Raw genomic sequence first — 12,315 nt, forward strand, 5'->3', positions numbered from 1 at the left:
TGCACACATTTGAGAAAGAATCTGTATGGCAAGGAAATGACAATGCAGTGCAAATGTCCATTAAGTAGCTCACACATTCACAGGTACTTGTTGCTGGGATAAATACAGTTAATGTGTAGTAGCCCGTCTGGTGTTTGTACAGTTTGATGTGATGTGTGGTCTTGCTCAGGTAATGTCTGAAACTAGTGTAAGAGAAGTACATGTAAGATAAGAGAGAAATACATATGAAGAGCTAGGTTAGGAATGGCAGAGGGAGGGAAGTCATCAAGATAAAATACCATACATTTCTCATCAGCAAACCTTGCTGTTGGTTTAGAAATGGCATTGATGGTATCCTTGCTTTGATGAGACTTCAAGATGAATGATGTTTCTGTTGTTTATCAGCTCTTAGGCAAGGGAACAGTACAATAGTAAATTTCTTTCATTAACTTGCAGAGTTTATTCAATATGCAGTGCTTTTGTTTAGTATCTAGTATATACAGATCATTTGGGAATTTTGTTGGTCCTGCAATAGTGCAGGACTGCAAAAGTGAAAACTTTATTAGCTTCCTCCTCCTCTTGTTTACTTTGCTTCCATTTTTTCTATTTCAACAATCTTTTTAATACCATTTACAATTTTTTCTTGTTATATCACCCTTTTCTACTGATCTCTGACTAACATGGCTCTGTTTGCTCTTCTTTACTCTTTCCTGTATACATAACAGTCCTATGACTTCACTAAAACTTCACCTTATTGTTTATTGGTCTCATTGAAAACAGCTTTGTTAAACATACTTTCTGAGTTTTCACTCATTGTCTGCTCCTGTAGGTTTACTACAGCAAATCCTTTGATAAATCTGTTAGAATATATATCTGTGAGGAAAGATTCACATGTAAGCATAATGCAACAGATGTAAGAAACCATGAAAAGCAATGAAATGTTACTTTGTTTAGGTTGGTATTGGAGAAGTAAATGAATTATCTGTTTAGCAATTGTTTTGTTGAAATTTGTGTAAGGTTCCCATCTCTCTCTGTTAAGAAGAGCAGATGTGACAAATGCAAAGTAAGTAACAAGTATGATTAGAAGAATTTTTACTATTACAAGGATTACAAAGAAAGAAATTAAGTGAATGCCAGGTTGGTTCTACAAAGCTAATCTTTTCCATTATGACAATAAGAGTAGATGAAATTTTCATTTGAAAGATGTAAATAAAATCACACGTTTAAAGAAATGTTTTAATGCTCTGAAAACTTCTCATAAGCATATAGTTTTAGCCTCTCAAAATAACCCTGTGAAGTAAGGAAATGCTGTCTGTGTGTTCACATGCAGTTATTGAGACATGGAAGAATAAAATCACCTTCAGAAATTATTCTTTCTACTAAGCTCTCAAATTCCCATTTATACAGGGTAGATGTAGAAATAGGTCAGTATTCAGAGATGCCTAGAATTCATACATGACCCTGCACACACCCCAACAGTTTTTAAAGAAAAAGTGGTAACATTAAGAGAATTTCTCATTCATATCTTTAAAATAAAAGACTTGATGTGGCCCTGAGGAGCCCAATCCAGTGGGAGGTGTCCCTGCTCACTGCAGGGTTGTTGGAGAAGATGACCTTTGAGGGTCCTTTCTAACCTGATGCAATCTGCGAATCTGTAAGCAAGTTAAAATGTATTTTTCTATTTGTTTTGAAACCAGCTAGAGGTCAAATGGGAAACTGGTAAGAGAACTTTAAATTCTCTCTCTCTGTTTTGTGTCTTTATCATAAGAATGTTGTGTCCCATGCCATCACTCGCTCATTCCGGTTATAATCCCTGATCTAGTCAAGTTATCAAGAGCCTGTTTAAGAATTAGACCTGACAGAATAAGCCTTGGTCAGAGAGAGAATCAATGAAAGGTGAATTCATTTTTACTCTACCTCTGCATTTGTTACCGTTTTGTTTCTTACCTACAACTTCAAGTCCATGCAGGTTTAGAGGCTGATTTTACAGTGTGTCCAGGATACCAGACTTGAATGTGTCCATAACACCTCATGCTATAATCCATAAACTGGAGCCTGGTTTACTTACAAAAGTACATTTAAAATGTGATTGCACCATTGTTTTGATATCAAGGAAAACAGCTGAAAAGGACTGAACCAAGCCTTACAATCTGAAGGCAGAATAACTATAATTAATGCTTCTGTTGCACTGTTTAAGCAGAATATGTATTGAGCAGAAGACAGGTAATTAATCCCACTTGAAAGAATATATGCTACTCATCACTCATTTATGAACTCCTCACTCTCTGTATAAAAGCAGTATTTCAAACAAAGCAAGAATATTGTAGGTACAATAACAGACTAGGTCCTCCAGTTTTTATTTAAGTTATTAAGTGCATCATTTGTAAGAATTACAGGATCAACCCTAAGGGGTAGTTTTAGCTGATTGAAAACTGAATCTACATTTACAAAACTTGATGACTCTTTTCCTGTTGTCAGCCACGGTAAAGAAATTTAATCTCTAACTGGAATGTTGTGCCACACTATGGTCTTTTTCTCGTGTCTGAGCAAAGTTTATACTGTGTTTCTAAATTGTTAATGTCAAAAATGTGTTTATAACAGTTGGAAATACACAGACTCTTCTTAGCAGACTACGTTCTAAACTGACTGAAATATTCTCATGTTTCTAATTTGAGTTCATGGATATAGTTTTATTATACTTGTTGCTAGAACAGCATTTACAACATTTTCATGGATGGCTCTTTCCCCAATCAGTTTCCCATTTCCTATCCTTTTATTTTTCACTACATATGGAATATTCTGAGAACCTGTAGTTATTTAGAAGTTTTAAATTCCTTCTCTTTTACAGACGGTTTCAGCATCATATAAACACTTTTTTTCCCCCCTTGTGAATCCTTAATGTTTTAAGGTATTTCTTTTACCTCCTAGAGAAACTACATCTGGGGATTAACAAGATTGTTCACTGGAATTCATGTGGAAGCATAACTGCAGTAGCTGAGAAATGATCATGTTTCCTTTTAGTTCTCAGCAAGAGTAATTGAATGTTGAATATCTTACTAAACGCTGGACTGTGACAGTGTGTTAACACTCCGACTATCTCCTAACAGCAGGGCAATTATTTGCTGAGTGGGATTTTTATAAATCCCCTGGCAGTAGTATGTCCTGATAATTATGATGAAGTGCACTGGTCAGTGTTGATTCAGCAATCCCATCTTTAGCAAATATTTCATTCACAGCTCTCCTTCATGCTTTTACTTTTATGGCTTTTAAAGATATCTTACTTCTCCTCGCAGCTTGCTTAGTTTTTTTGTCACAAATTACAATGGAGCAAAAAAAAAGATTTTCAAGTTAAGGCCTTATTTCATTGAAGTCTTTTCATTCTTGTTTAACTCCTCATTAAAAGACCAGAAGAAGAAAGTAGACATTTATTCAGGTACTTACTGTTATAACCCATTGCAAAGACTTCCTCCCTCAAAGCTATTGTTTTGGGTTTGGTTTTCTGTTCAGTATTACATGGCAGTTAAATGAAACATTTATATTCCTGATATGTGTTGATTATTTTGGACTTTCAGAGTTGCTGTGGGAAAACAATTAAAATAGAGCACAGCTTTATTATTGTTTAGTTAAATGACAGTAAAAATATTTTAAAGATATGGGGATATACTTCATATGCTTACATTTTATCTTCAGCTCAACTTTGGTTTTCTGTTTGGCATGTGTGTGATTCTTTGCAGTGCAGCAGCTGCATTATATCTATTAAGGCATATATTGTTTGAAATTTTATATGTAGATTTTAAAAGTAAATAAATAGGAAAGAAGAACAAGAAATAACAAGAAATAAGTTTTTTCTGTATCTAAAACTCTCCACATTTATCAGACTACTTGGCATCTCCAGTCTTTTCTGAGGAACTAACCAGCAAAACCAACACAGCCTTTCTTTCCCTTCCTACCTGCACATTTTAATTTCCATTTTTTCTTTCTATTTCTTTTGCTGGTCTCTGCTTTCATAGTTTAGCTCTTAAGACAAGCCCCTTAATAATTTCTTTGTTTTATTCTAGGAAAAAAACCCAACAGTTAAGTCTTTATCTCTTTATAGAAATGATAAACAAGACAAAAATAGAGCCTAAATATAGGATTAGAGGTGGAAGATATATAACGTACAATAAAAACCACCAACAAATCTTTTCTTTGCTAATGTTCATTAAATTAATATTTGTTTTCTTATGATTTTTTTTTCTTTCTTTAAGTGCCACCATTAATTACAAAGATAAGAAAATGATTGGGAGGAAACTAAATGATAGAGTGTTAGAAATGCAAAATGATTCAAAATATTAATGTAATGCTAAGGATGACTGGGTAACAAATGGTACATTTGCCAGTATGCTTGACCTGACACAATTAATATTCCAGGTCATGCTTGGGTTTCCATGATGGAAGGTCTGAGGCAGAGAATTCTAGGGGAAAAAATATATCTATTGTATATGTCATTTCTCTTTTTATTTTTTTTGTTTAAATTATTATTTTCCCTAACGAGTCAGAACCATAGCCTTAAAAAAATATATCAGTGCTTTCACACCTCATTTGCCATATCCACCACTGGGCCACTGTTCACCAGAAGGGCCTGATGCAAGGAGGTCAGTAGGAAGCTATTAACAGAGTCCCCTCCTGAGAGTTCTTTGGTCTTATAGAAGTGGAAGTTAGCAAGACAGTACTGCAAATAACTCAGTTGTAGGTTTTTTAACGGTTAGCACAGATTTCCCCATAGTGTTTGTCACTTTAGAAAATTGTTCCTGGAAATGAAGTCCCAGAAAACCTGACTTTGACAAGGCCCTTTCTTAGTTATGAGGAACACAGATATAGAAAAATGTGTGAGAGGTAGTTTTTGTAACCTATCATAATGTTCTGGAAGAGAACATATTTTGTTATACAGTAAAGGTGGGGGAAATATTGGAATCAAAGTATGAGGTAATTTCTACCTGAAGGGAGGCTGTAGCCAGGTAGGGGTTGGTCTCTTCTGCCAGGCAAGCAGCAACAGAACAAGGGGACACAGTCTCAAGTTGTGCCAGGGGAGGTCTAGGCTGGATGTTAGGAGGAAGTTTTTGCCATAGAGAGAGATTGGCATTGGAATGGGCTGCCCAGGGAGGTGGTGGAGTCACTGTCCCTGGAGGTGTTCAAGAAAAACCTGGCTGAGGCACTTAGTGCCATGATCTAGTTGATTGTCTACGGCTGGGTGCTAGGTTGGACTGGATGATGTTGGAGGTCTCTTCCAACCTGGTTGATTCTATGATTCCATGATCTCAAGACAGATACTTTCCTACCATTGAAAAAGTGGTGCTAGTTACAATGGTTTTATAGTTAAGAGAATGTTGTATAAAGTAAGGAGTTTAACACACTGTTCTGGTTTCAAGAAAGTAAGGAGTTTAACACACTGTTCTGGTTTCAAAATGATTATTTTAAAGCACTTTTACTTTGATCCTCCAGATTCTTAGACTTCTGCAAGCTGGCAGCCCACTGCAGAGTACAGTGTGAATAAGTCATCCGTCAGCACACAGCTTATGTGCAAGAAATGGCAAAACCAAGATTTTGACTTGCAAAGATATTTAAAAATGATTGAAAGAAAATTTGCCAGACATCAGTCTGAACTGGAAGGCAGAACTGAACTCATGTGCTTTTCTCTCACTAAACTTTGCCAGTTTTCACAGAATCATAGAATCAACCAGCTTGGAAGAGACTTCCAACATCATCCAGCCCTAGCCAGCCAACTGGACCATGGCACTAAGTGCCTCATCCAGTCTTTTCTTCAAATGCAAAATTGTAAACATTTACTCTTTTCCTTACCTTTCCCCATATCATGAAACCGATTTCTTATCCTACTATGTTTATTTGATACATTTGAGCGAATAAAATCATGATAAAGCAAAGGACAATCTTAGAAAACTTACTTTAAAAGTCTTAAGAGTAATCTGAGTCTGCTATTGTAGAAAATTTATCCTTAAAGCAACTCAGTATCTTTAATTTGTTGTCAGATGTGCTTTAAGCATATATAATCTGTTTTATGGGAAGCTGAGTGGCTTTGTGCAATGTGGAATAGAGTCTGTCAGGTTTAACAGTTTGTAATTAATTCAGGAAACTCACATATGTTGACTTGAGAATTGTTTATATACAGTTGATAAATCCTTACATTTATGGGAATGATTTGGGAGCAATCTGTTGTATGGTCTTGACTTCCTAGACAGTAACAGATTGTCAACAATGTAGATTACTAGTCCAGAATTTCAAAGGTATGCTTTATATTCAGGATTGTAATGCTAAGTTGTAGTGGTAATGCAATTCATGAGGTATGAATTTTTCTTCTTATTTTTTATGTTTCACAAGTTCACAGACTCACAGGATATTAGGGGTTAGAAGGGACCCAAGGAGATCATCAAGTCCAGCCCCCTATGCCAGAGCAGGGCCACACAATCTAGCAAAGATCACAGAGCAACACATCCAGACAGGCTTTCAAAGTCTCCAGGGAAGGAGACTTTACAACTTCTCTGGGGAGCCTGTTCCAGTGCTCTGTGCCCCTTACAGTAAAGAAGTTCCCCCTTGTGTTGAGGTGGAACCTCCTGTACTGCAGCTTACACCCATTGCTCCTTGTCCTATCTCAAGGAGCAAGTGCGCAGAGCCTGTCCCCCAGCTCCTGTCCCCCAGCACTCAGATGTTTATAAACATTTATTAAATCCCCTCTCAGTCTTCTCTTCTCCAGATTAAAAAGTCCAAGGTCCCTCAGCCTCTCCTCGAGTTGAGGAGAAAGTTCTTCACTGAGAGAGTCATTGGACACTGGAACGGGCTGCCCGGGGAGGTGGTGGAGTCGCCATCCCTGGAGCTGTTCAAGGCAGGACTGGACGTGGCACTTGGTGCCATGGTCTGGCCTTGAGCTCTGTGGTAAAGGGTTGGACTTGATGATCTGTCAGGTCTCTTCCAACCCTGATGATACTGTGACACTGTGTGATACTGTGATAGTAAATACATTTGAATAGTTGAAGAAACTTAATGTGGATATTTTGTTGGAAAAAAATAATTACTGGGTTTTGATAGTCCTTTTTTTTTTTATTTCTCCTTAATCACTCAGTTTTACTTTTTAAAATGCTGCAGCTGCCAGTGTGTTAGGCCATTTTGTGAATCAGCTAACACAAACTTTAAAGGACAAGAGATTCCCTTGCTTAAGCATTTCTTTTACTTTTTGAGTGTATTTTCAGAAATAATAGGTATTATATTTTTGTTCCTATTCTATATAGGAATTTAAATTGGAATTTAAATTAAGCTTTGAGTTTTAAACCAATGTTTTAAACTATTTTTTTAAATCTCATTTGCTTACAAAACTAGATGCAAATTTGTACACTTTTAGTTATTTTCAGGGGAAACTGGCATGTCCAACACAAGGAGGACATGGAACTGTTGCAGTGAGTCCAGAGGAGGGCCACAAAGATGATCAGAGGGCTGCAGCAGCTCTGCTATAAGGACAGGTTGCAAGAGTTGGGGATCTGCAGAAGGCTTCCAGGAGACCTCATAGTGGCCTTCCAGTATCTGGAGGGGACCTACAGAAAAGCTGGGGAGGGACTATTTACAAGGTCTTGTAATGAGAGGACAAGGGGTAATGGATTTAAACTGACAGAAGGGAGATTCAAAGTAGATGTCAGGAAAGGGTTCTTTGCAGTGAGGGTGGTGAGACACTGGCACAGGTTGCCCAGGGAGGTTGTGGCTGCTCCCTTCCTAGAGGTGTTTGAGGTCAGGTAAGATGAGGCCTTGAGCAACCTGTTCTAGTGGGAGGTGTCCTTGCCTATGGCAGGGGGTTGGAACTTGATGATCCTTGATGTCCCAGCCTAAACCATTCTATGATTCTATATTTCTTTGACTACTGTGTGAAAAGTCAAAGCTTAAATGTGACTGAAAAGTATGGGTTTGACATACAGAATATCCTTCCTTCCATAAAGTAAAAGTTATTCCCATCTGAAGGGCCAAGACACAGGTTACATATTACATTATCCTATTTCCTCCCTTTTGTAACTGTGTTGCATTGCCCAGAGATGTATTTAAATTATGCCAGCAGTTGTCAGAAACTTTGTGTAGAGATGTTTATGATATAATTATGTTTTTTTTAATTGTTTCAATTCATAGAGTAAATGCAAGAATGAGTTATTCAGTTAAGTGAAAGAGAACCCCAACCTTTGCTCAGATTGCAGGCATCTACAACTCACCATTCAGAAAATGCCCAGATCCAATGGAACTGCTCTTACGAAGCTCAAAGCCTTTGAGCCACAGCCGGCAGCAAATGAAGAGTCACTCTGCTTATGGATTCTATGACTGGCCAACTTGTAGAAGGCCTCCAGCTTTCTTCACAGAACAGTCATTGCCACCTATTGGCTGGCAGAAACCTCAGGTAACATTTTCAAACAGCTTTCAGTCATGTATATTATCATAATGATCATGGAATATCTCCATTTGGTTCATTGTATAGATTTTATGTAGAGATCTAATGCTTGCATTCAGGATATAAAGTGTTTGGAACTGATTTGTCCTAAAGAAAAAGAAACCTAGGTGGTATGTAAAAAACAGGATAATGTGGTTCTTTAGACTTTACTTATGTCCTTTTGGGGGAAAAAAGCCCCACAGCATTATTTCTGGTATTTCAAAGGGAAGATCTGATACGACCGAGTATCAGTATTAGGATTCATCAGAGGTAGAAGTTTTAAGCTCCAATTTAAAATCAACTAAAATTGGGAAAAGAAGTAAAGAGAATCAGATAAATTAAGCACTTGTGATAACTTTTCCCTATTTTTTCAGTTGTTTTCCATATGAAAGCCAAGGGACATCCTCTCAGTAGAGAACAGTTCCTACTCTTTTGTTTCCACTAGTTGTGTGTCAGCTGTAATTACAAAAAATTCTGCATTTTGTTCAGCATCATTGACCAAGTTGCCCAGCTCCCATTCTTAACTGCCATGATCTCAATTTCAATTTCAGTTGATGCCAACATATGTTGCAAGTAGAGTTTTTTGTCTCCTCTATAAAGCAGTGGAGATCTCTGAGATATTGCATTACTGTGAACATCCCACAAGATGACAAAACAGTTTTTGCCACCTTGTTATCAAAATCTGCTGTGAATGTGTCCAATATACAGGGCAGACAGGCTTTTGAGACCTTTATGCTCCTCACTGAATGGCAACACGGTGACATGTGGCTTTTGCCAGTGAATGCTTAATACAGTTACTTTGGGAATGGAAGTATTCTGTCTTTCCCTCTCTGTCCAACCTACTGAACCTTCTACTTACCTCAGACATACACTTTGACTTTGAATGAGCACAATGTCTTCAGAACCTCTTACAATTTTGATTTTCTTTGTATTTCACCCTATATTTAATGTTCTCATCTGTGGTTTGCTTACAAAGACATTTCTAAATGAATCCTTTTCAGTCACTTCAGTGATCATTTAGCTGCAGAATTTATACAACAGAAATGACCAAGAAACGATGTCTAGCATGTTTTTATTGGTACATTGCTCCTCTGAAGTGATATGATTTTTTTTCAACATATCATTGCAGCCTCTTTTAGAGGTGATCTGAGCACAGTTCTAAGTTGCAGCTACTGCAGGGTTCAACCTATGTGTACCCATGCTATCTGCCACAATTTGCCCGTGGTTTATTGATTGAATCCACATTGTTCTTCAGCAGGGACGTAAATGGGTATATTGGCTAACACACAGAACTGGCTTTTCTCACCTTTGTGTCATGACTAACTTGTCCATAGCAGGACAAGTCTGTATCATTGGTGAGACATGAAGGCAATAGCACCTGAGTTAGAGAACAAGAACATGCAGACCTCCAGAGAAGTAGAGGTGAGCAGCATAGAGATCCACACTGCTTGTAACAATAAAGACCAACTTCAAGGCAGTTCTCCACCTTTGTCCTTCCTTCCATATGTTCTCCCTGCCTTGGCTGATTCAGCTTCCTCATGTAATGAACTCATTGACTTACATTAGAATTGAGACAAAGTGTGAGCCAACAATTTGGGTGATCAGGGATTTTGGAGCTGAGTTAAATATGACATTATAGCTTTACCTTCTGGGGCCAAAAGTCCTTCAGCTGGATGTGACTGAATGCAATGTCTCTCAGGAGAAAGAGGTAGATTTTGCCCAGTGAATATGGTACAAGAACCATGCTTTTAAATAAAGAAGGTATTCAGAGGTTTTCAGTAGTTAAGTTGCTCTTGAAAAGCCACTTTACTTTATATGAAGTACCTTGCAAGCTTCTGTTTGGATTTGGAATATTTTATAGAGCTTTCTAAGTTCAGATGCACACACAGCAGTCATGCACAGATAGCCTTTTAAAACACACCAGAAGAGTTCTGTTTATTTTCTGCACCTCAAAGAGGGAATTTACTATATAATACTTTAATCCTTTCAGCACCCTGGGACGTACACTGTGGGGTAAATTTTCAAAGCACAGCGCGTGGATTTAGCTGCGCGACTCTTATTGATGTTAATGGGAGTCACACGGCTAAATCCCTGCACAACACTTTTGACAATTTAGGGTTGTATGTCTAGGAAAAGGACACTGGTTTGAGCTGATGAAACAGCTGGAAATGAAAATCCATCAGAATGCATCATCCTGAAAGTTGTCTGGTGTGAGAATAAGAAATTTAATTACTAGATACACTTGTGTCCTAGTTGTCTGTGGCAATACTCGTTCGGCACCAAGCTTCTTTTCCTGTTATCTCTCTGAGTCACTTGTTACTCCACTGTTCTTTCAGGTGTGTAAAATTGTTATTGCCCATAAAATTGGTTATTTTGCATGAGTATTTCAATTATAGTTGTTTAAAAGAACATTTTTTCCCTATCTATCTATCTATCTATCTATCTATCTATCTATCTATCTATCTATGTATCTATCTACCTATCATCTTTATTTAAGGGAAAAGAGCATTTCATAGCTACGTTCCGTGTGTATGAGGTAGTATATTTAAGAGAAAAGTTTTAGTGATGCTTACACATCCATTCTATCTATCATTTTTATTACAAGTTAACTAGAAATACAGTTTGATGGAAGCATAGATAATGCTAAAATTAGTAATCTGTTCATTAAAAGGCATCAATAATAGAAAATATATTGCCAGTTTTAGACTCTCTCTTGCATACCATTAGATCTCCTGGAATGGGGCAGTGAAGAGCATATGACTTCATAGAGATCATAATTTTTATCATGAGTTTCTGATTTTATGGTGAAGTAGTAAGAAGGCTGATCTGCTAACCTTTACTTGGCACTCCAGTTGGTAGTGAGATTTATGCCATGCAGTACAGATGCCAAACATGGAACACAGAGTTGCCTGAGTTGCTTTCAGGGTGAAAACAGTTGTTGACTCCTTCCCTTCCTTTCATAGCCTGACCTTCCCATGAAGATTTTCATTTTGAAGCAGGGTGCCTGAAATGTTTGCCTATTTTCAAACATTTGTAAGAACCATTTCTACCACAGATTTCACAAATCTTAAGGCTAACCTTGCGAAATGGAAATAAGTAAATGCAATTTATAAAGGTCTTGCCATCTTAGCTATTTCTTAGGTGGTTATTGCTATTAAAATGCAAAAACAAACATAGAATCATAGAATGGTCAGAGTTGGAGGGGACCTCTAGGGATCATTGATTCCAACCACCCTCACAAAGCAGGATCACCTAGGACAGGTCATACAGGAAGTTATTCAGACAGACCTTCAAAGTCTCTGGAGAAGGAGACTCCACAACCTGTCTGAGCAGCTTGTTCCAGTGCTCCAACACCCTCACAGTGAAGAAGGTTTTACCCACATTGAGGTGGAATTTCTGCTGTTCCAGTTTCTATTCTTTACCCCTCATCCTATGACAGGACACCACTAAAAAAAGACTATCAAGAGTGCACTTCTTTCTCCTTTGTTTTCCTTCTTCTTTGTTCCATATATCAACTTTATGCAAGCAGCTTAAAATGCAGAGTATTCACATTTAATAAATTGTCTCACAGTTGATAACACTTTTCATTCTGCTTTTAAAGACTTATTGTGTCTATAATAAATGAAAAGGTTATTTTGTAATATATACAAACTTGGAAAGTAGAAGCAAGAAAACATGTGCAAGAAGTGTAAATATTATGCCCACTTGCTTATTAAGACCTTTAAAAAGATCTCCACATCTTAATGCTGTGCCTTTAAAAAGTGAAGTTCCAATAAAAATCCATTAACTACTTTCAAATATAGCAATCCTCCTGTCCAGCTGTGAAAAGTACTAGATGATACTTATTTGCCATTTGTGTTATTTACGGTCCATGACTTTTATGG

General features: G+C 37.4%; 1 protein-coding gene across 3 annotated transcripts in view; it reads left to right on the forward strand.

Annotated features, from left to right (window-relative positions):
- The window catches only part of SPATA17 (spermatogenesis associated 17), a 92,048-nt gene that overhangs the window by 45,301 nt on the left and 34,432 nt on the right, over positions 1 to 12,315 (forward strand). For all 3 annotated transcript variants that reach the window (XM_064164526.1, XM_064164529.1, XM_064164527.1), the window contains exon 7: positions 8,198 to 8,401. In XM_064164526.1, coding sequence (XP_064020596.1) covers positions 8,198 to 8,401 — 204 coding nt within the window. The remainder of the gene's footprint in view (positions 1 to 8,197; positions 8,402 to 12,315) is intronic.

The sequence above is a fragment of the Pogoniulus pusillus genome, chromosome 25, assembly GCF_015220805.1.
Source record: "Pogoniulus pusillus isolate bPogPus1 chromosome 25, bPogPus1.pri, whole genome shotgun sequence".
Lineage (NCBI taxonomy): Eukaryota > Metazoa > Chordata > Aves > Piciformes > Lybiidae > Pogoniulus > Pogoniulus pusillus.